Source organism: Thermobia domestica, chromosome 15 (assembly GCF_964235325.1).
Source record: "Thermobia domestica chromosome 15, izTheDome1.hap1.1, whole genome shotgun sequence".
NCBI lineage: Eukaryota > Metazoa > Arthropoda > Insecta > Zygentoma > Lepismatidae > Thermobia > Thermobia domestica.
This window is the reverse complement of record NC_137468.1, coordinates 91,498,878-91,526,434: the sequence shown is the minus strand read 5'-3', so window position 1 is coordinate 91,526,434 and position 27,557 is coordinate 91,498,878. Positions and strand designations below refer to the sequence as shown.

Here is a 27,557-nt window from a genome sequence, read left to right as displayed (position 1 = left end):
TAGCGTGTATAGAACGGGACAGGACGTTTGGGCGCGGACGTTTCGGCGCTGCCGTTTGGGCGCAAAGCCGTTTAGGCGCCAGACGTTTGGGCGCGAGGTACATAGTAAAAATCACAATTTACGACATATAAAGTAAGCTAGGCACTGAAAACTAAGCGCGAATCAAGATATATACATTTCCTACACTTCTATCTTTATCTCACCTCATTTATCTGTATATTTTCTCTCTATCTTATTTATTGATCTAAATTAAATAGTTTAATGCGTTTGTGGCCTTTGTTGCCTAACCTTGTCATGGATTGAGTTTTCGCTTGTTCACGATTCTTGTACTTCTGACCTAATGTTGATTTAATTTTTGTATTATATAAGAAAGCTAGGAAATGAAGGAATCAGACGAACTGTTAATAATTTTCTTAATGTTAATTAAACCATATTGATTTAATTTTTGTATGTTTTAAAAAGTTAATAATTACATATTTATGAATAGTAAAATTTGTTTTCTTTCGTATTACGTTTGCCAAACTCTTCTGTTCCTTAAGTCCAATAAAGAACTACCATTAAAAGATTTCCGCGCACTCGAGTTGAGGGAAGTGGCCCCGCGTAGCATAGTCACTAACACTCTCGCCTTCGGTGCGAGCGGTCCCGGGTTCGATTCCCGGTGGGGGCACTCGCTCGAAAAAGTGTAACACGCTCTTTCAGGCCAGCCACCCTGAATGAGGTTTTCCTGGGTTTCCTGGGTTTTCCTCATTCACACCAGGCAAATGCCGGGGTGGTACCTAATTTATAGGTCCAGGCCGCTTCCTTCCTTCCCTTTCCCCGGATAGTGTGCTCCCTTAAACGCGATGAGTTAAATGGCCTTAGATGCCGAGAGCCCAGAAATCTAAAAATCCTAAATCCTAATCGAGTTGAGGGAAAGATATTTCGCATACAGGGTGTCTGACATTGAGTTTAGGAACTGCAGTATGCCGTATTTCTGGTATCACTTTTTTTAATTAACATTCCAATATAAAAATCAAAACTTAACACACTTTTTTTTTTCGTCCTATTGTAATCATTTAATCTGCATTAAAGAAAGTGGCGAAAGGAAAAAAAAAAAAAAACGATTTCAAAGTGAAAAATTATAGTTAAGTGTACATATATTGGTCATTAAGCCACTAGAAATGTGTTTGGCATTCACACTTATTGCATAACTACAGTAGAAGGCCTGCTTTAAGTTTTTTAAGGAATAGGCTCACTATGTATGCAATGTAATCAATCATATCTAGTCTGGTCTACTTATCTTTGGCTTGAAAAGTTATCAAATAAAAAGCACACTTAACTTTGATTGAAACTTAAATTTACAAAATTTAATTGTTAATTCAGTTTTTAGAATTTTGAAATTCCAGTATTTCTAGTATGTAAAACAAAATCTAGTATAATTCAAGGACTTCCACTACAGTAGACACCTGTGATATCTTGATTCGAACTTAGTACTCAGCGCCTAACATAATGACTTTTTAATTTAACTCGCGCCCAAACGTCCAGTGCCCAAACGGCGGTGCCCAAACCACCGCGCCCAAACGTCACGTACCGTGTATAGAATGTATTGTAGCTTTAGCATATTGAAATTACATTTAAATCATGCTGTGCAAATGGTGAAAACAGAAAGATATTTATAATATAGAATGTTTTTCTATTGCAGAAAGCAGAAATAATACTTACTGGGTTTTATTTATTTTGTTTGGAATTTACCTACGTAAAATATCCCTTCGAACATCTAGGCATAAGAGACGTGCTTACTTTGAGTTGGAACCAGGTGATGGAAGCAAATCATGTTAGTCTGTTTTACATGATGATGCTGAATGTGGAGTTTTTAGGACAACTCTTGACTCCCACGCTAACATGAACGTTTACACGTATCAACTTTCCCGCTCCATTCTTGTACCAAGAATATGCAAAATCGCACAAAGTGTGTGCAAGATACTATTGAATTTGAATTTTAAGTTGCCTGTCAGGTATCTCCTTTGTTCCTTGCGCCAAAATAAATTCAAGTAAATTTTCAAAGGTTAAAGGACTATCTTTTAACAAAAGTTCTCCAAATGATCAGACCATTTGTGCGTGGTACTAAGTTCGAATTTCGGGCTCCCTCCATTGCGTATCTCGCTTTACTCACCGCACCATAATAAATATATATAAAGAAACATTCCTAGGCTAACCTTATACCAAAAATGGTTCAGATCAGTAATTCGTGCATTCTAGGCCGCTATATTTTCGAAACAATATTATTGCATTTACGGACCTTACAAAATGTAAAATTGGGTTTATTATTTCAGGTATAACACAGTCCACAAATTAATTTGTTCCTGAATTATTTGACGATTATTTTATAAATTTTACAGCCATTTTTACTTTTTTGCTTTCAGAGATCTGTGGCACAAGGAGATGCATCAGGTTCACCAGTAATGGAGGATACAAAAGAGCTAATATCCGTAAGTTTAAGTCAATAATTTTGTTTCAATATTCTTCTTTATATATATATACGCTTAAAAAAATAAATCTCGGAACTAACCGCTTAAATATATTTCTTATGTCGCCTGCCTGTTAGTTCTGTGTTGTAATTTTAAATTTCTACTACGATTTTTTAAATCATTTGCATATCCTGGTCAGCCACGATTTTAAGGATTTAGGTGGAATAAAATATCATGGAACTTAACAAGTAAATGAAAAAAATATAGTATATAATATGTAAAACCTCCGAAGAACGAACGCCGATGGGACTTGATTATTTGTTCATGAATGGACGTGCGTCCATTACAGAATGGTTACATAGATATTGGGTTAATCACAGCTCATGTGATAATTGCGTACAGTATGCAGGAAATACATGTTATAAATGCAAATGTAGGCTAATATCGAAATACTGTACTCAGCGTTTGAATCACTAATAGGATAACAAAGAAATGTTCTCTGTAAAGAAAGAAACAAAAGTATCACTGGAAGATGTGTTTATATGCGCATGTTCTGTAAAATAGTGTATGGGTTACTGTATGTATGGTAATTTTCTCCTCAGGTACTTCATTCCTTCGTGAAACCCTTAATTCGCAAACTGGCTACACTAAAAGTAAATGTTGGATTAAGATGCAACATTAATTTTAAATACTGAAAAGATAGATTGAGTTCACCCGTCTTAACGGTATATAAATTTCTCGAGAGAAAAAGTCTAATAATTGCTGCAGTGTATTGCAAAGAACATTTGTTTCTATTCGAAATTTGGTGTACCATCACAGATTTATTTTCAAATTGCAGAAGATATTTTCTGTGCTAAATAATATGAGCTGAAAATAATTTGTCTGTTCTGAAGACGTTACTAAAATGTTTGGAGGAAAGATTTTCTGTCTGCATGTAAGGGCGTCCGTAGAAAGGAGGGTTATGTTCTGTAATAGTGTATATTTTGCCGGTAAAAATAAATAAATAAAAAAAACTTCGTTCCGTTAAGGGATGTTTCACTGTATAATGAAAATATTTCTGATCAAAAGTAGCCTTCGAGGTGCATTTTACTACTTCTGAGTTGATATGATTGTTTACAATATCCTGGCAATACTGAAAGTTCCAAATCTGGTATTTTAAAACCTTTGGGGTTAAATAATAATTAATAAGGTCTTACGTAAAATGTATGGACATTGACAGGCTTTAATTTTTGAAATATGACCACTTACACATAACAGTATACCTTCTCTCAACCCTTACAGGCAGTGATGTAAATTTTCCGGAAAGTTTTGAAACTGAAAATTTTCCGATTCATAAAAAACATGCTCCTCTTAGGCCTATTCCTACATCGTTGTTTCGCCGTAAAATTTATTTGTAATAAATATTGTCTGAAAAAAGTTTCATGAAGTTAAAATCTAACGATTCTTCATTTCTGCAAAAATGTTTCGAAGACCAATATATTCTTCCCTCAGAATTCATCTTTGATCTCAAAAAATCATATTTCGTTAATTTAATACGCGTAAGACGATGTTTTCTCATAGCTTTAAACACAATAAAATCAAAGCATTTCTTCTTATTTTCTGTTACAAACATAATCTTCATAAGGAAATGAAACCTATGTTTTATGTAGTTATTTCATTACATAGGCAGACGTATGTGTGAAGAAATACTAGTGGAATTTTCTGGTTTTGAAATAATTGATAAATTCACAAAGCTTTCTTTTCGCTTTGTTGTAACATTTTAAAAATGGGATGGAATATTTGTATTTTGCGAACTCGATTTATGTTCCCTAAACTTTACACACAGAGAGAAACACTATGTAAGTATTTACTTGCGAACTCAAAATATTTTCTGGTTCCCGAAGGTAATTGGAAAATTATAATTTGTTGCTGTCTAACTTTCCTCTGCAGGAATTCAATTTTACAGCTGAATATGCAGTTAAATGTAATGGAAAATTTTCTACCTAGCATCACTATACGTAATATTAAAAATTGTCCGGGTTAAGAAGAGTTTTTCCACTTGTTTCTACATCGTAATGAAAAGTTTCCGATCCATGAAAATTCCTTTCATTTGTTTCAACAGAGAAATAAAACTTTCCGATTCATAAAAAGTTGTTTTACTTTTTGCTTCAAAATGATGAAGATTTTCCGACTTATAAAAAGTTTTTCAATTTTTCCATACACAACAGAAAATTTTTCGATTCACGAAAAATTTTCACTTCTTCCTACGCAGTACCGGAAATCTAAGCCATGAAAATTTTCAGACTTCTTAAACGATCTACTTTTTAACATTTCTGTGCATGAGGTCAATAAATTTTATAGTTAATAAGGAATTGTTACTTGATTACTGATACTTGTTTAGAACGGAAAATTTTCCACCTCACATCACTACTTACAGGTTATTAACTTTAAAGTCGCTGCTCTAGATCCAAGTTCCTCTATGCAGTTTTATGGACTGAAATTGTTGCATGTCAAAAAATTGTATCAATAGTTATAACATTCGCTGTGACCAGAATGGCACTCCCTACAATTCAACATACTACCTTCAGTAACTTCTTGGGCGTGTTTCTCCGTGCTTCTATCAAATTCGTTACCGTAAACCTGAAACTATCTTCTACAGTCTTGGCCAAAAGTATTGAGCATCCAGGTTAACTTTGAACTGTAGGAAGAATAAGTAATGAAACGAAATGGAAACAACTTGTATAGATTTATAATGTGTATTAAGCACAAAAACTTAATATTTAGTGGTCTCACCATTTGCCTTAATTACAACAGAAATTATTTTTGATAGAGAGCCTACAAGCTTCTTATAATATTCGGGACTTGTAGCGTTCCACTCTAGGCGCAAACGATTCTTTAATCTTCTGTGGGAGTAATTGTGTGACGCCTGACGTTGTGCTTTAAGAAAATCTATAAATGTTCAATGGGGTTCAGGTCCGGTGATTGGGCAGACCAATCCAGGAGCTCAAAACCATTTTCCCAAAACCAAGCAAGCCATTGTGCGAGCAGCTTTGACAGGTTGCATTATCCTGTTGGAACTTAATGCCCTTCATATTTGTATCGCCAAAAGTGATATAAAAAAGGACAGTAATGAAGATTCGAGATTGTTTATATATTGTCTCGAGTTCATACGACCTTTACACACGAACATTTGTCCCACTCCAGTAGCACTCATGCAGCCCCAGATCATAACGCTGCCGCCGTGCTTCACAGTCGGCATTCCTCGCCTACCCGGCGACGAACATAGATCACACCCGTTGTACCAAAAATCTGAAATGGGAAAAATATTGTACAGACTTCACGCATTATTGTTTGTTGTTAATACATTTAAGTTTCGAATCAAATTTTTAACAGTTGATAGAACATCAAATTGACTAACTTACCTGAAAGTTTGACATCGTCGGACAACACGATGTTTAACCAATCTTGTTCGGTAAAACTTCGGTGTTTTAGAGCCCAGTCATATCGTGCCTTTTTATTCTTGTTGGATAGCCATGGCTTCGTCCTGGCTTTACAACCTTTGAAACCAGCTGCTTGAAGCTGTCTACGAGTGGTTCGAGCAGATATTGTTTTATTGAAACCTTCTGACAACTTAACAGCGAGGTCTGATGACGGTTTCTTCCTATTTTTAACGACTCTCATTATCTATCGGTTCTCACGGTCTGTCGTGATTCGTTTGCGCCCGGTGCTGGGCCTATTAGCATGTGATCCGGTCATGGCGAATCGCTCAGTAGCACATTGTACAGATCAGAGCGAACATTCCACAGTTTTCGAAATCTGTACCTGCGATGTCCGTTGCTCCTGCAAAACTTGTATCTGCACACATTTGTCTATACTCAGTTAGTTTCTTTTAGGCATTGAAACAATAACCCTACGTGTCACAGATCGAAGCACCAAAAGCACACTAGATCACAGGATGTGTCCACAACGAGCGAAAGTAGCGACTTGCAAAATAAATAGGAAACGTTCAAAATTACACATTGTATCACATAGGTACTTTATTCGTAGCTTTGACGTGGGTCATTATTTTTCCCTTTTGTAAATGCCGACAAAATACTTCCTATATAACAGGGATTATTTACTGCTATGGTTCTCGCACACTTGCAAACTTTGTAGGGTGCTCAATACTTTTGGCTGAGGCTGTATAATCATAAATACGATTAAGTTTACGTTCATTATGAAGATATAATACATAGAATGTTTGAACTGACTTAAATGAAAGAAATTCTTTGTAATTATAGATGGATATGGATGGGAAGCAGACAAGTAGTTTGCCACTTGCGAGCTTCAATTTTATCAACTCCATAATCGGGAGTGGAGTTATAGGTAAGCACTAGTAATAGGCATGTTAGGATTAAACATTTATTATAGAAATATACGAAAAGTACTTGTCTTAATTCCGACTTGTGCGTCTCATCGATGCATCATAGAGCTCAGTATTACCTCGTAGGAAACACAGAGTACAGGGTGGAAAGAATCGGATATTTTACGGAATAGTAGGATATATAACGTTAATTATTTTTCGTTACGTTACTTTCCCTAGTTACTAACGGATTACGAAATTATTCTAGATTGCACAACACAGTTATTCACTTTAGAACATATTTTTTCACTTTCAAAATATATCGTATTGTTACATTACAATATCATACAATCAATCTACACAATATGGCACTTTGTTGTATTCTGTCTTTCTCAATTGCCATGACAACGACATCCAAAAAGATAAACAAATCGCCATAGCAACCAAATTAACAAATATATTAATAAGATACAAACATTTAAATTATATCTTTATCTTCCTCCTCCTTCTTAACTGCTTGTGCCTTCAAAATAACACTTTTGCCTGTAACTAAAGGGTGGTCCAACTACAATGCACGATGTTAATTGTAAACAAAACGCAAAGTTTTCAGAGAATAATCTTAATATTTTTTATTATGATAGAAGAATCTATGACAATTATGTGTGAAACAAAGTATCGGCCAAATGCTCGCCACGGCTTCGGTGGCAGACTTCTATCCGATGGTCCATATTTTCAATGACTCTGAGACATAATTGAGGTTCAATATCATTAATGTGCCGAATTATCGCATCCTTTAGCTCTTGAATTGTTCTTGGCTTATTGACGTACCCTTTTTCTTTTAAATATCCCCACAGAAAAAAGTCCAATGGTGTCAAATCACATGATCGTGGCGGCCAGTTAACATTGCCACCACGTGAGACTACACGGCCATTGAATTTTTCGCGCAAAAGAGCCAATATTTCGTTGGCTGTGTGGCACGTGGCACCATCCTGTTGGAACCACATATCGTCCAGCTCCATATCCTCAATTTCTGGCCACAAGAAGCCCGTTATCATCTCGCGATAGCAAACACCAGTCACGGTAACTGCTTGGCCGACCTCATTTTCAAAAAAGTACGGCCCGATGATGCCGCCAGCCCATAACTCGCACCAAAGAGTCACTCTTTGTGGATACATTGGCTTTTCAACAATCACTCATGGATTCTCATTTGCCCAAATGCGGCAATTCTGCCTGTTAACGAATCCACTGAGGTGAAAGTGTGCCTCGTCGCTGAAGATGATTTTCTTTGTGAAGTCACCATTCACTTGTGTCTGTTCAACCAACCATTCGGCGTATTGACGACGCTGAAAATGGTCAGTAGGCTTCAGCTCTTGAGTCAATTGAACCTTGTAAGCGTGTAAATTCAAACCTTTCTTCAAAATTCGCATCAGTGATGTTCGTGAGATGTTCAATTGTTGGGCACGACGACGAGTCGAGGTTGACGGCTCTTCTGCCACACTATCGCGAACAGCAGCAATGTTTTTTGCAGAACGAACTTGGCCAGCATGCACAGCTGTCTTCACATTTCCTACAGACCCTGTTTTCTGAAATTTGCGCACAATTCTCCCGATTGTTGACACATTTGGTCGATTATGCTGACCAAAAACATCACGAAGTGCACGAAATGCATTTTGATTTGAACGTCCATTTTCGTAAAAGGCTTCAATAATCTTCACGCGTTGCTCAATTGTGTACCTCTCCATGGTTGAATTTGCCAAACCCTGAAACAAAGAAATGTCAAATTAAGTTGGGCAAAAACCTTGACGTTACGGTGTGACACATAATTAACATCGTGCATTGTAGTTGGACCACCCTTTATAAACAATACTCAGAAAGTATTTATAAAGATAGACAATATCGTTGTATAATGGCTCTCGAACTATGGGACTCCTTTAAATGGATTACAATTAAAGAATCCTGGACCGTTAGACATTTCATATACTACAGTTGCCTTACTTTTTGAATAGCCTTCGTATATATAAAAATTACAATCCATAAAATAATATATTATTCTCATTTTATCTCATCATTTTTATATTTATTTAGTAATCAATTTTCTTTTAATTCTATAAAATTACCGACGAGAAAGGCATATTCAAAATATGACAAATTTGTTGGTTATTTTTAGGTCCTAAATAGACTCTTTAACTCAGTGTCATTTATACTCGTTAACAATAAAGTTGGTGTGAATTAAAATACAACTTAACGTATTTCACTTATTCGGGCATAGTTAGCATATCTTGGTAGATAATGTTTGTATTGATGCATAGATGTAATTGCATACAATTCAGAAGTACGAATTACAAATGAAATCAACAATATTCAAGGTGAAACAAAACAAGAATTAATTTAATATGTTTTGGCAGACGCCATAACTTTAGCTCAAGTTACATTATCAAAAGATTCGATTAAGTTGCATTGAATAGCACAATCTTGAGTAAAGTCCTGTATGTTATTTACTTCACCAGATCTTCGGTTCCTATTTTGAAAATTTCTGTCATCTATGTAGTTACTACGAAATCTGGCAGTTCGTGAAAAATTAGCTCGATTATTTCATTATTCCTAAAAATGGTACGATTATTATTTCTGTTTCTTCTGAAATTAGGTTCGGTCGTATTGCCAGTACGAGAAAGTCTGACATTACCTCTTATATGATTACAGTCTTCTCTAGCATTGATATTTCGAATAGGAAGATAATTAGCTTGATTTCTGTTATTATTACCTTGCAGTCTAGTCTGACTTTCATAATTTTTGGACTATCATTATTAAGTGATTAAAATTAATACATTGCGAAGAGATGTACTTGCTGTAACCTAAACGGTAATAATATTCTTATTGTTGCGATAATAACGTGATTCCTGCTGATATGGATTGATCTGTGTCAAGTCATTATACGCAGAGATTATAAAATCTGTAAGGCTTTTGTCTACTTTAGAATCAGAACATCGGTTTCTAATTTGGGCATCCCAGTCTGCTAACATAAAATCGTTCTCGAAATTTGCTAACAACGCATTTTTAAAATCGGAAAATTACGCAGACTACCTCTGATTGCTTTGTACCATACCGAACAAGGTGGTAACAAAAATGTGGTAAGATTTTGAGAAAGTTAGCTTTATCTATTCCAATTAATTCACACTCTTTCTCAAATTTCTCTAAAAATGTACTCGCTGTTATGTCTTCAGATCTGCCGCTGAATTTAGTTAATGATCTTATTTCACTGAATTTCACGCGACTATTATTATTATTATTATTATTATTATTATTATTATTATTATTATTATTATTATTATTATTATTATTATTATTATTATTATTAAATTACCTTAGATGTCGGGGTTTTACGTGTGTACGGTTCTTGCGACGTGGTATTCTTTCTGCGTCCTCAATATTTGAGATGGTATCTCCCCTTTCAGAATAGACTTCTGATGAGTTGTTGTCTTCTTCACAGGGTCTTGACTCAGGTCTCCTATGTTCTTCATACACAACGTTGAGGGTAGGTTCAGGATTACACTGGGCCGTACTGATTTTCTCTTTGATGGAATGAATCTCTTCTTGTAGTGTTCGAATTTGGTTTGTATGTTCGTTTACTTGCGTTTCAACTACATCAACAGTACTTTTCACTACTGCAAAGCTATGAATAAGTTGTTCCATCCTGTTGTTGGCTATTTCCAATTTGGTATTATCTGCTATGTTACTTGTTCCAATCTGGAATCCATCTGCTGTCCTATTTGCTGTGCCACCTGTTGTGCCACTTGTTCCAATCTAGTATCCAACTTGGAATCCATTTGCTGTCCTATTTGCTGTGTCACGTGTTGGAATCTGGAATCCATCTGCTGTGTCATGGAATTCATCTGCTATCCAAGCTGTCGTAAAAGATCAACTACATTCGTTGAAGTCTTCATAGCTGGAATAATGACATCTTCAACTTCTGTAATGGTACTCATTTTTGCTTTTCTATAAATCTTTCTTTTATTACGCAGTAAAATGTAATCCGTGATGAGATAGTTTACTAAACTTCTGACTAATCTCAAGGTTTCCCGGTTTCGGCACCATAAAAATATGTAACGTTAATTATTTTTGCTAAGGTTACTTTCCCTGGTTACTAATGTATATTTACGGATTACGAAATTATTCTGGATTGCACAATACAGTTATTCACTTTAGAACATATATTTTCACTTTCAAAATATATCGTATTGTTACATTACAATATCATACAATCAATCTACACAATATGGCACTTCGTTGTATTCTGTCTTTCTCAATTGCCATGACAGCGACATCCAAAAAGATAAAAAAGTAGTCATAGCAACCAAATTAAGAAATATATTAATAAGATACAAACATTTAAATTATATCTTCCTTCTTCTTAAGTGCTTGTGCCTTCAAAATAACACTTTTGCCCGTAACTATAAACAATACTCAGAAAGTATTTACAAAGATAGACAATATCGTTGTAGACAAAACTTCAATAAATAGGTCGTCAGACGAAAAACCTTCCAAATTTGCACGTTGAGTATGATACTGCTTTCTGAAGATCATTTAGAAAGGCTTTCTGACCTAATAGGAACTTTTAGGGTGAAAAAGTAAAATGATAAACATTATTGCACGTAAGTTAATTATTATTATTATTATTTTTTCAATTAATATATTGTGGCTCAGTGGTAGAGCGTTCACCTCTGGTGCTCGGGGTTCCGGGTTCGATCCCAGCCCCTACTAAGTGAACTTTGTGGTGGACAAACACCGTGTGCGTGGGTTTTCTCGGGGTTCTCCCGTTTCCTCCCACTTTCTTCATTCCACCATTTCATTCATTTCTCATAATCACCGTCTCCTTTAGCCTAACCGGCATAATCGTGGGACGTAAAACTCAAAGATTTCATTTCATTTTTTTTTCAATTAATATATTGATTTACATTGTATATATATATATATATAATATAGTTTTTTATTGTGTATGAAGAAGAAAATTTAATATATCTTTAAAACTAATATCCATGGAAATAATGCAGTTTTTAAGGGTGGGATATTTCCAGTGATTGTACACATGCAACATGTATCTCAATTAACTCATCTTGAGGAAAAAACGATCGGTACCGGATTTGGTCTCCTCCGGTCAACCACTTCTGGTATACTAATGCAGTTTCCGGTTTTTTTTTTTCCGAACGATTGCATACATGCAACATATATATCAATTAACTCATCTTGAAAGAAAGCGATCGGTGCAGTTTCCATTTCCACTCTAATCTCTGTTAAAACCGAAAATGGTATAAACTTATCACTTGCGGTTTAAATAATAAAGAAAATATCACGCCATACAAACAAAACTTCTTTACATGGTGAACACATGACACTGCTACTTGTTTCATTATCGTAACCAAATAGAAAACTATTACCATAATTAATTGTTGTCTTTAATTGAATAAATTATAAACTTGCTATGTAGAAGAAAAAATATTCTGGAGAACTACAGAATATTATTTTGTTTCCTATTGTTTTTGGTAAACTAATAGTCTAATTCGTATGTATTCGTAAGCAAGTCTATTTTTTGGTCTTATATAAAGATATACTTTAATTGGTTCTATTCTTAGTTTCACAATTGCGGATATGGGAATAACAGTTTTCAAGGGTGAAGTATGTCCATCGATTGCACACACGCAAAATATATATCAATCAACTTGTCTTGACGAAAGAAAGTGATCGGTATCGGAATTAACCACTTCCGGTATGCGGTACCTAATACATTTTCCGGGAGTGGGATATTTTCAACATGGAAGGTACTGTAGCACCTCTTGCTTCACGACTCAGAACTACTTTCCGACTTAACTTTAGCTGTGTGGAAGCTTTGAACCTTACCGTTGACTGGTATTTTGTGAAGGAGTCGTAGTGTTCACAGACAAAAAAATGAGAAGGAAGATTAATGTCCAAACCGAGATACAGTAGTCCAAGAAACAGAAATGGTTGCTTTTAATTTGGTAGTGGCTACAATACCAAACAAACGAGTAGGGTTTATTTTCTGTTGGATCTTCCAGCAGTGAATTTATTACTCACGAACAAGCGTAGCATATGAAAATATGCTGATTACTGTGACAACTCACTAAGCCACGAGTGAAAACCGATGGCAGCGTTAACTCCTTGCAACTCAATACAACGTTAATTGGTTCTTTCGCCGTGCAGATTATCAAAACTGATTCCCACTGCGCACGTAAAAGATGCTTATCCATATATTTTTTTTCTATGCTTACGTCGATCATACATATTACATTCGGATATAATTGTTACAATTCCTTATTTCAACTTTTGAGTTAAGAGGGAGAAAAAATGAAATGAAATCTTTGAGTTTTACGTCCCACGGTTATGCCGATTAGGCTAAAGGAGACGGTGGTGATGAGCAATGAATGAAATGGTGGAATGAAGAAAGTGGGAGGAAACGGGAGAACCCCGAGGAAACCCACGCACACGGTGTTTGTCCACCACAAAGTTCACTTGGTAGGGGCTGGGATCGAACCCGGGACCCCAGTAGTGATGGGTAAATTCCCGGGAAGATATTTTTCGGGAAAATTCCCGGGAAGATTCCCAAAAATGGGAATCCCGGGAAAATTCCCGGAATTTATTTACAGACACAAAGAAAATTTAATTCTATTACTATATTATGATTTCAAAGGTAAATTCGTTTCTTATCGCCATATATTATTACTATTATGTCCAGAGGATTATGTTATTTTATTAATATTTTATTATATTTATAGAGTACGCATAAATGTATATTTACTTACAATATGTTCTATGCAAGTAAATATATGGAAAAATTGGTATAGTAAGTCCACATACATTTACAAAGCTAAACAGTTTAAATTTATATGTAAGTGGATTTTTTAAAATTGTCTCTAATACTGATATTATAAACATATTAAATTTTTAAATGTTATAAAAAATTAGGTTTGGTAACTGTCAGAAGACACATGTCTCACCATGTCTCAGAAGACAAATTTGCGCATACATATTTATGTTCACAATATTTGCAGGATACTGACTTAGTTTTATAATTTTGCACGTAACATTGCCACACACGACCTTTCTTCCTACCTATTTCTCGAAATTTCATACGTTAATTCACATGTAAGAGAAGTCCGATCATCTTTTCAGCTATTCAAGTCAGAGACAAGAGACAGATCGACGTCTATTACTAACGGTGATTCGGGTGTATTAACAGTACTTCATCTCTATTTCTACATAATTTCTTTATTACTTTACAAACTGGTTCCTCTTCATCATTTGTAAATTAGTACTTTGCTACTCTTTAGTGGAAATGGAACTTAAAATATATTATTAGTTGTAGAAATTACTGTCAAAAAACTTAACTTTTTTAAACCTCCAAATTATTTAAAATATAGAAATAAATAATAATAAATTAAAATAAAAAAGTTAGTCACATGGTTCCTATAATTTGGGAGATAAAGTAAAGAAATGGAAATAAATTCCTTCCCGGTAATTTATGTGTCAGGGAAAAAACCCGGAAATATTCCCATTTTTATATTCCTTCCCACCGGGAATACTCCCACTGCCAATCTCTAGACCCCAAGCACCAGGGTGAAGGCTCTACCACTGAGCCACCGCGGTTAAGAGGGAGAATGGGTAATACAACTGAATTGTGAAAAGTAAGAATTTTTCAATAGTAAATAAATAAATAAATAAATAAAAGGTACTAACAAACGTACGTTTGTTAAAAAATATATAAACATTAGTCTTAACATATTTGTTTCATTTCACAGGAATGCCTTACGCTTTATATCAAGCTGGTTTTGGTTTGGGTCTACTTTTGTTGTTGCTGGTAGCACTAGTAACAGATTATTCGCTAGTATTGATGGTTCGAGGTGGTCATCTGTGTGGTTCATTTTCTTATCAAGGACTAATGGAGGCCTCCTTTGGACGGATTGGTTTTGTATTATTGTCCATTCTGCAATTCATTTATCCATTCATAGGTAAGTTTTCTAGTTTATGAAAATGATTATCAATGTACGAGGAATCAGGATTGTAAAACTATAGTATAAACCGGGAGAAGTTGACTGAAATGATGATGCCAACATCATGATGGTGCTGCTGCTGCTGCTGATTATTATTATTATTATTATTATTATTATTATTATTATTATTATTATTATTATTATTATTATTGATAATTTCATTCTCTTATTTACCTAAGGCATTTTTCAAGTCAGGAATTGTAAGGCACACAAAAAGAGCCATATGTCTTACTTCCTTAAAAACAGATTTACCAACAGAGATTCAATACCTGATGAAACTGGGTAGTCTGAACGGGTACCCAGCTTCATTATTAAATAATTGGTATAATCAGGTTAAAAGGAATTTAAGTTTTTTTTTCTTTTTTTTCGATAAACCTTAAACCAAGGTAAAGGACAAAAAATGGATTAAATTGCCTATTTTTTCCAGATTGACAACTGCATTAAATAGAATCTATACACAATATGGTTTTCGTACAGCTTTAAAACCATCTAAAACTTTAAGAAAGAACATCTCCCAATTTAAAAGTTATTACACGGATTCCAATGAAAAATCTGATATTTACGAAATAAAATGCAGTTCCCAAGAGAGTTATATAGGCAGAGTTATATAGGAAATTTAAAAGGCCGAGTAAAGAAACATATTAGATATTCGAAAGCGGAAAATCCGGCGTCAGGTTTATCAAAACATTTAAAAGAAACGCAACACAGGTTAGAAAATTCAAAAAATTTATTTGAAGCTAGAAATGAAGTAGAGAGACTGGTTTTTGACAGTTTATTTATTCATTTAAAAAAATAAAATTAAATCTAGACAAGGGATGGCTATGTGACGAATGGGATGCGGTTATTAAAAAAATTTCACATCATTGGCATGACAATAAAAATAAGATGAGTTGGCAACCTTCCAACAAAAAACAGGAAAGGCGCACAAATTGACTCCGCCTGAGACAAATTGACTGAGTTTGCTTCAACATCATCTGCAGATCGCTGACGCACTTGACAACGTGTTTTTTTGTACACACAGCTCTTCCCCTTGGCAAGTCCATTTCGTGTTATTCCTTGATGTTTCTTTTTCTTCCTGTTTTTAACCTCCGTAACCAAGACTCCAGGGGAGAGTCGAAAGCTTGGAAATTTAAAGATTCAGGAATTACAGAAATCTGTAAGTAGAATGATGGTTACAATTCTTGAGTGTGGTTTTGCAATGTCTGCACCCCATTTTAGTTATTATACAAGTAATTTACAGCAAGCTGCACAGGTCTTCCTTCTCGTGGCTTATTGGTGAGATGGTATCCCTAGTCCGAAACCTCTGGAATCACTTTTAGCACTTCCGGTTATCTGCAGCACCCTGACCATATACGGCTTTGATGTTTTGTACCGCCGTGCTGATTGAATGTTCCCGGTGAAGTTCATACAGCATGACATACCGTATGCGGTCTTCAGACGCTGCCATGACCAAACACAAACCACAATTTCAGAACGTGGAGTAGACCGTTCTAAACACTGCTGCACAATGAAGTGCCTTATATGACACAACTATGGCACGTAACGTCTACTTCATTGTTAACTTGTCAAATTGCGTCACTGTAGCTGTCACCTAAAAACTACATTACTTATGGGATGACCTGTTATAATTGCGGTTCGATAAGACACAGAAAAATTGTATTACAGTCTGTAAAATTTGTGATTTCATGGTCAGTGGCCACTTCGAACCACAGCAGTTTACCATCGCTTCATTTGAGAAAAACTTCTGCACGCTCAATTGAATTTTGAATTGTAAAAGATCCTGTTTGATAAGAAAATCTTCAGGCTCGCATAAAACTTGCAATTAATCTTTTCAAATTGGTGCAGGTCAGATGAAGAAACTGAAAGTAACATAGGTGACGCGTTTGTCATTCTTAAGCATTAGTTTGTTGTAATTGCATTAGTGTATACTTGTATAAACTTTGCGCTATCACAAACACGCAGTTTACTGTCACAGATAATTTATAACATTGATAAAAAGTATTTGATTCCAGCCCATTCATTTGAAAGAAATTTACATATATGATTAACAAATAGTCTAAAAATAGGATATTTAGAAAAATTATTATTTCATATTGGTTTGCGATCTATTATTTGTTAAAAAACAAATTTAAACAAAGCATAATTTGTTAAAAGATAAATGATAATAATAAAACATAATATAGGCTTCTCTAGTTGTTAGTAACTTGTAAACCTTTGTGATTTTTGTATATTTTCTGTGTTGTTTCTTAGTTTGTTACTCTGTACTAACATTAACAAAGCCCATTAACATTTACTAACGTTGCATTAGTTGTATGTGTAATTCTTAGCAGGAATAACTACTATTTGCGTGTTGTTGCATATGACTTCTACTAAAGTGTCGTTTCATTTTCTGAGAAACACACAGAATTAATGCCATACATTGCATATCTTCAAAAATGCTCTATGTGGATTACATTTTTTAAAAATCTTTCAGTATAGTACTAATAAATACTTGCAGTTTTATAATTAGTTTTATTTTATTAATGTAGGAGGGGATGTGTCCATTCTAAGTAGCTATTTCTATCTTACCAATACAGATTTGTGTAAAACGTGAAGAAATATTTTTATGCTAAAATGTGTCAATAAGATATATGAGGAGAAAAAACAGTGCAGTTCTAATCTTTGTGTCATACTTCATTAACATGTCGAAATCCTCAAATATTTTGACTATATGACTGTATTAAAAAGCAGGAAGAAATTTGCATATATAACTCAAAAATGATTTTTTTTTTCTTAACTATAAATATGCTATTAATTATACTTCATTTCGCGTAAATTTAAAGTTTTTCATACTTCTCCCACCAGATATTAGTAGTAAACATCGACAAAATTTAATACGTAACGTTATGTAACACCTACAGTGATTTGTTTCTAAGCTTTCGTACAAATTGTGAAGAGTAACACTTCGTCTACGCACAAAATTGTGGACTTCTCTCATTCTTTAGAGACTTAAAAGTGTTATTTTGGTTGAGACTAATACATAATTTTGAAAGATTGTAAATTTCCATAATCGGATTCTGACGACAAATCTTCAGGATTTGCGGTGGATAAAGTCTTATTATTTTGGTCGGAAGTTTCGAAATTGGAATCATGTGGTAGAAATTGCTTTTGCTAGATTATTTTTCGTATTTAATTCAAATATTACACAAATACAGTCATTAGGATGATTGTGTGGCTTACAGCAAATCATTGGATTGCTTTAGGACATAAACGAACGAACACCTGTATACCACTATTTAAGACTTTCTACGCAAGTTTTTTAAACGCAATATATGAAGATCACATCTTGGCATGATCTTTTGATTTTATTTTAAAATGTGCGAAGTACAAACTCTTGACAAAGAAGTTAATTTCTTTTGTGACGCGTTATTATAAGCCTCTTGCTTACTTTATATATTGAGAGAGAGACGTTAGCTTAACGGGATGGAAATCATCAAGCATCAAAGTAAACAGTTGATAATAGTTTTCAATGCCTGCAACGTAAAGTTTGAGAGGATCAGTTCCTGCTAATCCACGAAAAGTGAAACGATTTTAAAGAAATATTTTGGTGCCGATGCTTTTTATGGCTTTTAAGAAATATCTGTGGAAATTCAAGTAACATTTTTCTTTTTCTGTTAATTTTAAAACGGGTCTCAGTTAAAACAATATATGAATGTTAAGTGCTGTAAGCAGAATACTTATTAAACTAAAAATCTGCATCATGAGGGTTATTGTATAAAATCAGTGCGTGATTTGCCGAAACTAACAATAATTTTGATATCGGAACACTTGATTTACGTTACATAAAATAATTTTTCTTATTTTATAGAATCTTCCCAGACATGTGATCGTATAAACGTATGTTTGTCGTGTTTTACGTATGTTCTTGAAAACCATTCTGCTTTGGGATAAAGGAGTAGATGTGTCACCGTTAGAAAAAAAGCATACGACAAATACAATCTGCTACATGATAGTATATTTTGCTACATATAAAGTACATAAATAAATAGCAATTTCCTCCAGGAAAATAGAAACCGTAAATTATTATTGAAAACTATAATTTTTAGCACTACAAAATTTTTTTTCGGCTTTTTTTTAACTACGCATGATAATTTCCTCTCAAACATATTATTTTGTTCAGCTTGATGTGACCTATCGATTGATGTAAATTTTATCTTTGAACAATATTTTAGTTAACCAGGAATTAATATTTAAGAGTTAATGAAAATTTTTGGCTAAATTTCATTAACCGTACTGTATATTCGCGTCCTGTTAGTGTCATAATGAACAGTTTAATGAGAATATATTTCATTGTCAATTTCGCCTCAATAAGTGGTATGTTCCTCGTACGTCAGTTGTTAAGTTTGCAAATAAAGTTAGTTTTCTCCATTTCTTAAACTTCGCGTGAGGTTTTATCCTCGTCCTGTCATTTATGCAGCTCACAAGGGAACATTCCAATTTGGTGAATTCAATTGCTGAAACTGATTGCTACAACTGGATTCAGCATCAAAAGAAACAGAGAAAAAGAGAGTGTTTAGTGGCAGACCGTATACAGGGTGGGAGATAAGTGAGGGCAAAGTGTGAAGATAGAACATAGAAAATGTCTAGAAATGCCATGTTAATTTTGAAATGAGTTGAAGGATTGAGATCAAATGTTGGATATGAGAAATGCATGTAGAGCTCCATTTAATAGGCGTAATATGAATCATTGGGGACATCTGAAAAGCCGCCATATTGGAACTAGCGCAAGAAGAATATCCGGGAAAGGGGCCATGTAACATTGACTCTTGACGCACACCGTCTATTGATATCAATAGTAGCCAATACGGTTTGAGACCTCTGTTTGATTGCAACTGTTATGGATCTTAAGAATGATTTTGTGGTTGATACAAAAATTAAGACAACAGTGGACCCATTTGAAAAAAAGAAAGATGGACAATCGGGCTCGTCACAGCTGTTGTTGGTATTGAAATTGAAGCAGTAGTCGGCAGGTGTCATGAATGTGCCAGGTGCTGTTCGCAAAAATTCAGTTTTGTAGAAAGAGTATCTAATCATAACTTAGAACCTTGGTGCTGTAGACTGAAAATGGTGAGTGATTGCAAGTTAATGAAGTTGTCCGGTTGTCATATTTTGAAGTCAAATGACAGAAAAACGGTGTCTGTTATATATTTTACGAACTTCTTGTACGGACGAAAGAACACATACAACGGTTGTGTGAATGACTTACAACCATCAGGGATTAGGAGTCTGGTAAGTTCAACATTATCCGGTTTCTGCACCAACTCTTCATCTTTATTGGTTCTCCATGAATCAACAAGAAGCAACAGTTTTATCTACTGTACAGCAGGCCAGAAAACGTCAGTCATGAACTCTTTCAGGTTGACTTTGGTCATATTTGCACTTTTGCCAGCATGTGAACGAATATTGGGTGGATCGGGACGTTTTGTGATTGTTCCTTATTCACATCACCTTTACGACAGTATTGCTACATTGCCATAACATGGAACACTTCCTGTTACAGAGGTCTCAAACTGTATTGGTCACAATTTCAATAGACGGTGTGCGACAAGAGCCATTTGTCACATGACCCCTTTCCCGGATATTCTTCTTGCGCTAGTTCCAACATGGCGGCTTTCCATGGTTCACATTACACCTATTCAGTGGATCTCTACGTGCATTCCTCATATCCAACATTTGATCTCAATGCCTCTACTAGTTTCAAAATTAACATGGCATTTCTAGACATGAGGGCAGCACTTTGACCTCACTTATCTCCCACCCTGTATACAGTCTGCCACTAAATACTCGAATTTTCTGTTTCTTTTGGTGCTGAATCCAGTGCTAGCAGTCATTTTCAGCAATTGAATTCACAAAATTGGAATGTTCCCTTGTTAGTAACCTTTATTAATTAGTACATTGCGATTTTTGAATTTTTTTTTTTTTTTTTTTTCAAACGCTAATTATGTAGAAGTAAAGTTTCACATCACTGCTATACTTGTTTTATGAAAGACGCTTCAGTTGTAGCATAAGCAAATAACATTCAAGCACTTCTATTCTTGATACAAAATGTTATAGATGTAAAGTTTATTACTATTTAATGTGATTTCAATTTCACGCTCTTTCTTGCAGCTATGGTTAGCTACAACATAATCGTTGGAGATACTGTGACAAAAGTGTTGATCCGGTTGCTTGGTCAAAGTTTCCTTGCTCATAGAGAAGTTGTTGTTGGTCTAGCTACTCTCTTCTTAACTATTCCTCTTTCTCTTTATCGAAATATTGCCCGCCTTGCAAAAGTTTCCTTTACTTCTCTCATTTTCGTCTGTTTCATTCTTGTTTTCATCTTCATTCGGATTGGTCCCATGAGGACCGTTGTGTAAGTAACTTTCGTTTTTTACATTTATTTACTGCATGCAGTGTGACTTCTATAAGCTTGGCTTCCTAACTGCATGTAAAGGTAGATTGATTGTACTCCTGCTTACGCTTTGCATTGGTTTATTGATCAACGCCATTTCTGAAGCACGAAACCGAAAATGTCAAGAGGAAGGAAATATGCATGTTGGACTGATGAGAGATTCTAACGTCAAACTTCGGTATGGACAAATTTCGACAAGCTTCTCTTTATTTCTAATAAGAAACTGCATGACGCCTGGCTAGGTCGCTGTGTGTGCTTGCATCGAAGGGTGTTAAATGGGTTCTAGTTCTAACTAGGCCAACATTCGATATAAATGATAGTACTGTCATTGAAATCAACTGCCAATAGAATGACAACTGATCTTAGCTTTAAGTTTATCCCTTGCAATACTCCGTTTAAAATTGTGAAAGGGGAAAGTTAATTCAATAAATACGAGTCTGTGTTGGGTATTTGCTCTCCTACGAAGGAATCTGTATTGGGTATTTGTTCTTCTACTAATTTAAAAGTGTACCCAAGAGAAGAAAAAGTGTTTAAAAAAAAAAAAAAAAAAAAACAGCGGATACCAGCCTCCAAATCAGTCAATAAGACTGTATGTGCATAGAAATTATTCGGAAGATTGTGTTTTTGTAAATGGGTATTGTGGAACTCAGTATGGAAGCAAAGACTAGATTTTTCGATTGAGTTGCTGCATAACTCATATGTATACTGATTTATTTATCTTTTCATTCATTTAAGAACAACTTGTCCACATCAGTCGATTCAAACGATTTGCGCAGCAGAATGAGTGACTACCAGCAGAGGTCTCAACACACTAGCTATCGCAGAGGACAAACTGTAGTTCGAAGGTCGTAGGGCTTCACGACGAGTATAGTTGTGTGTGGACCACAGATTGTGTTTGTAATGTTAAGATATCGTTAGTGAACTTATATTATGCAATTAAGTAGCTGTAGTGGGGTAACACAATTACCGCCTTCGTCCGTGGTTCATCGATAGTGTACACGGTGGGAGGCGGAAAGTTCCTACAGGAAAAGTTCCCTAATACCCTTGCGACGCACGATGGATCTCCGACAGAAGGGTCATTTTCACCGCCGTAACTGACTGGCGACCGCTCTCCTACCTGCCATGTGAGCGTACGAACTCCAGGCAATTGGTTATTGGGGATAGATATATTTTCTTTCGTATCTCTCGTACGATCGCCTCTGACACGTGTTGATCGCCCAGAATATCTTGGGTGGTGTCGGGAAAGACTAAAGTGGTGAGACAAACGGAGAGTACTGGTATGTGACGATGAGTCATTTCTGTTTCGAACACCGTAACTGTTGTATGCATGTTCCTGGACACGCAGGTGAGCGGGAAATTTCAAATTGCAGCGCCATATGGACTCTCACAGCATTTTGGCATAGAGGCAATGGGTTACACTTCCCTGATACACAAACTCCTACCTGGTTTCCAGGCAGAGCAATATGATTCGTGCGTCGTATATTCATGACGTTTCTAATCTTGCCGAGCGACCTTACCTAAACACTTAGTGAAGCCCTATCTTCCACCAGGATAATGCGCGTCATTATACCTGCAGTGCGTATATGGGATAGTGTGACGGCGCCTGACTGCCGGCTGGACCTCATTAACGACTATTGCCCAGGTCTGTCCAAATCTATAGCAAGCGTACCATCCAATATCCCCAGACAGACATTCAGCCCGACCGTATACTTGCTCGAATAGTTGCTTATGTGGCAGCTTGGAGCTGTTCGTGCTATGAAGATATGGTCTTATGCAAGTTTTTTGAACGCCCTGTCGATATTTGAGACGTTCAATGGGCACTATGTTGGGATTACTCTTATTTACTATCCTACGAAGGGTTGATTCGCTTTAGAGACCATAAATTTCAGTTGTTCACGGGTACAATGTATAAGTAACATTTCTTTAGTTGATTTTGAGTTTAACCTCCCTTCCAGCAGCGAGGCTATATGAGACGGGACCTACTGGTTAACGTGGAATCCAAACCACATGAACTCCCGCAGGGAAGTGTAACGTTTTTGTAACGTAGTGAGGTAAGGGTAGTGCTTGTGGAAGTGGTTATCATGAGTGCAAGTAATGCCATTTTGGGAAAAGAGAGTATGTGCATTTTCCTATGTAACGTAAAGTGCAGCATTGACTGTCAAAGTATGTGCTATTAGAAGAGATAATATCACCAGGCGTACATTGGAAAGGGTTATCTAATGCTGTAAAATCACCGGCACCAGATACTAAGACAAAGGCATGAAATGTACATGACGGTAGGCACTGTAAACCACTTTTGAGGACTATAACTGTCCTCATGGAAACTAATTCCCCACCCACCCAATGCCATCTTGCCGCGAGATGTAATTTGTCGCAGAGTACAGCTAGTTAATAAGCACTTTGAATTTAGGCCTGAAGAAACGTCACAAGTTAGCACCCATGTATGTTCTAGAGAGATTCACAAATGCACGATAATCACACGTACAGTATATTGCATGTGAAAGATAGCAATGAGATGTCACTCTTGATGAAGTTTGGATTTACTTCGATTATACCAATAAGCTTAGGGTCATTTTTTTATTCCTCAACTGATGCGAAGGGCCACTATTTCGAGTTTGTCAGCACATGTCGTGAGAACTTTTCAGATGGTGGTGCGTAGTTTTTTTTACCTGCGGGTAGTTGCCAATCTTATCGTGTTCATTTTAAGGCCAGATAATTGCAGCCCACTTCCAGACGGAGGTTATGGCACTCTTGTAAAATCCTCAAACCCCCCATTCAGTCACATCACTCGAAGTCAAGTGGCGTACTTTTCACCGAATAAAGAGTTAGACTGGTGTCTGTTATCACTTCCTAATTTATCCCTTTGAAGTTCCCAAGTGCATCTTCAGTGGACTTCTTTGGCTTGCTGAAGTGGAAACTCGCACGAAGACGTCCCACCACACCACCGATCCTTTGGAAAGCCTATCAATCAGTCTGGTCTGCAATTCCACTTCCGCATCTTTGCCGCGCCCTACAGTGAAAATTAGGTTGGAGAGCGAAGGCTTGTGTTCGTCACCTTGAGAAGAAGCGTACTATTGTAAAGTAGTATTTGCACTAAGTCTGGTGATGTTACAAGTAACACTTCGCTCCTTTGAATCCAGAATGGCGGAATGTGATGCATATTCTGAAAGGGCCAATCCTAATTAAGATGCATATGGATTCCCAGCATCAGTCAGCAATGGGTTTCCATCAGTACATAATAGTCAAACTTTAATAATATAACTGTTGAAATTCTCAATCCAACAAAAGGAGTTTTCATCCCTGCCATGAAGTGCTGAATTATTTTGTCTTCTTTGGAAACAAAATGTTTAATTCTAAAATGTACATGAAAACTCGTGATTATTTCACCTTGGTTGCACTATGGCAGGGGAGAAAAATTTAGGATGAGGTTGAGCCCCGTAGGGTTCGCAGTGCTTTTCGATAACTGCTGATAAATATCAACGCAGTTCGCTTTCAAAGGGTATATTGCAGGATCGTTTTTTTTTTTAAACTATCACTGTATGATTCGTTCAGTCCCTGTGTCAGGTCTAAATACTCTATTGATGTTCTTGGCCGTCTCTCCTGTGTGACTAAGTTTAAACTCGTAACGGAAAAAAGTAAGTGTATTTGATTTATGTTTGTATTGTTTTATACAATCAACCGAGTCCTTGCTAACATACAGGCATATATATATCTATCACTTTCCGATACACTAACACCATTCAGCGGCGTTTGGCGATATCCAACTCGTCATACCGCAATCCGACATCCTGCGATCTTATATAAAATATATATATATCAGACGTTGCAAACCATCAAATTTCGCTTCGAGATGCTCATTACATATGAGTATCCAGATTTTCTACAAAATTGGGACTGAGAGTTAGATTACTTTTGTGACTTTAGGTAAATATTTTTGTCGACATAAGTTTGTACTGCACAAATAGTCTTAAATGTAAGTTTTTTGAATAGTTTGCAAGCCAAATCTCATGGCATCAAGAAGAGAACAAAGTTGTTCCTAGAAGCAAGGTTTTTCAATACTGCATTATATAGGTCCTTTTGAATATAGCATGAAGTTCAGAAATACTGGGTATGATTTATTCAAGTAGCTCAAGGAAGGTGAGAAACGAAGAGAATGTTTTTGAGCGTGCTTCCAATATCAACACCCTTCTGCATTCGACAACTTCTATTAGTAGATTCACGAGATGTCTTCTTATTGCAAGAAATGCTTGTCGTGGAAATTTATAATTTGTGCACGATATTTTATTTTTCTGCATTGTTTTACGTTCTGTAAATAAGGTTCAGTGCTGGTGATTTATATTATATTAAGCCTAGACAGATTTCTTTTTATTTCGTATATATATAGTATGTTGGCAAAATATATATATTGGGTATAATTTTTTTTTTTTGGTCAATATCAGATTTATTGTACGTGTAAGTGCCTGAGGCAAAAACATTTGTTTATTTGTAGTTAAACATGGTATCGAATTATATAGACTTCCATCTGTAATTAAACCCAGATGAATCGAATTTATAAAGGAAATGCAAAGGGTTCAGTAGAACAGTAATGAGAAACAAGGTGAAACGAGATTGTGAGAGTTAATATTGTTTGTTGAAGTATGGCGTCCCTTTTCAACACCGAGGCTGTATGAAACATGGACCTAGAGTTTAAGTTGGAATTCGAACCATCGTAATGCGTTCGATCTTTAAGGCTTTCACCAAGAATTGAACCCGGTACCTCGTACACCAAAGGCGCACAAACTAGCCGCTAAACTGGCGGGAAGAGCAAGTAATTTATGTTCACAAGACGTGAAGAAAAAATCGCATTTTTTTTTTTAAACGCAATCGTTGCTTCTATGTACGCTTATTTGTAATTTTGTTTTTCTGTAGATCATTTTTAAAATCATAAACGAGGCATGTGTGTTGTAAAGTCACATTTGTTAATACTTGCAGTGAAGTTATTCTGCCAGTTTATCTCAGTATTCCTAATTTTTGCAATAATAGATCAAGTTTTATTTTATGTAATTGAATATATGTAATTTACATATGTACAAAAACAAACTAAACTTTTTTCTTAAATAAATGAAAATACAAACGTGAATATCTGTTTACAATCGAACTAAGAAATGATGTTTCATTAGACTAGTGTAGGTGTGTATATGTATAATACGTTGTATAGGCTATAATGATCCTTTGATTGCTGATCTTTATGAATATACTGCGTAACATTGCTTTGAAAACTTAATTTAACACATGTTACTGTTGTTTTCTTTCAAGGCCGCAGTCAGATGATGCATGGAGTTTTGCGAACACAGAAGTTCTCCCAGCGATGGGTATAATGGCTTTTGGTAAGTTTCATTCAAGGAATTAAAGTCCCTCTGTTATTAAGATATGAAGTAGACAGTAAATATCGTTTTCAGATCTTAGTGACCTTGGATCATTTAGGGGTTAGTGGGTTAACAAGTTTTGAAATGTTGGTCAGTAGCTAATAGCTGACATAAAAATGTTCTTTCGTTCAAGATTTTAAGTTTCTCTCTTTCTCTCTCTCTGTTAGATCTGTACAGATCTGGGCTCTGTACTAATTAAAAACAAAACTACAATTTAGGAATAGTACTATATTTTATGCTCTCTTAAATGTTAAGTGCTCAGCTAATATTTTAAATACCTGCATTTAATTTTTTTAAAATTATAGTTTTACATACAGTATGTTATTTATTTGCAGCATTTATGTGTCACCATAACACATTTTTGATCTATGGATCTATTGAGCACCCAAATCAACAGCGTTGGAACACAGTCACACATGCTTCAGTGCTTACTTCCTTAGTAGTAGCTTTGCTGTTCGGTGTAGCTGGATACAGCACATTCACAGGATATTCGCAAGGTAAAACGATTTTATTTTTAGATGAACTGGAAATAACTCTAAAAGTACAACATTGGAAAATATAGGGAAAAGTTGTTCTTGATGGAAGAGGATATTACTGTAATTCGCAGTATAATTTCATTACACTTTAAATTAAACTTCTGAATTTGTTTTCATTTCTACCCAGGAAAACATTTAAACTAGTACATAAAGAACTACGTTCATCATCCGATCTACACTTTCACGCATAAATTTTGTTTTCAGGATATGTGCTGTCAAAAGAGATAGTAAAATAACTGTACAGCTCCTATGTTCTCATCTAGTTTACAGTAATATCCTGGTTAGGGATAAAATTATTTCCGCGTTCAGTGCTAATTATTCAAAAGTTAGATATGAACACTTCTGTATCATTAGATCT

At 35.5% G+C, this 27,557-nt stretch overlaps 1 protein-coding gene across 2 annotated transcripts in view; it reads left to right on the top strand.

Moving 5' to 3' along the window:
- LOC145671879 (putative sodium-coupled neutral amino acid transporter 11) overlaps positions 1-27,557 on the top strand; it is a 67,189-nt gene that overhangs the window by 27,660 nt on the left and 11,972 nt on the right. For both annotated transcript variants that reach the window (XM_081741108.1, XM_081741107.1), the window contains exons 2-7: positions 2,403-2,468; positions 6,707-6,791; positions 14,577-14,786; positions 20,976-21,219; positions 26,554-26,624; positions 26,999-27,160. In XM_081741108.1, coding sequence (XP_081597234.1) covers positions 2,403-2,468; positions 6,707-6,791; positions 14,577-14,786; positions 20,976-21,219; positions 26,554-26,624; positions 26,999-27,160 — 838 coding nt within the window. The remainder of the gene's footprint in view (positions 1-2,402; positions 2,469-6,706; positions 6,792-14,576; positions 14,787-20,975; positions 21,220-26,553; positions 26,625-26,998; positions 27,161-27,557) is intronic.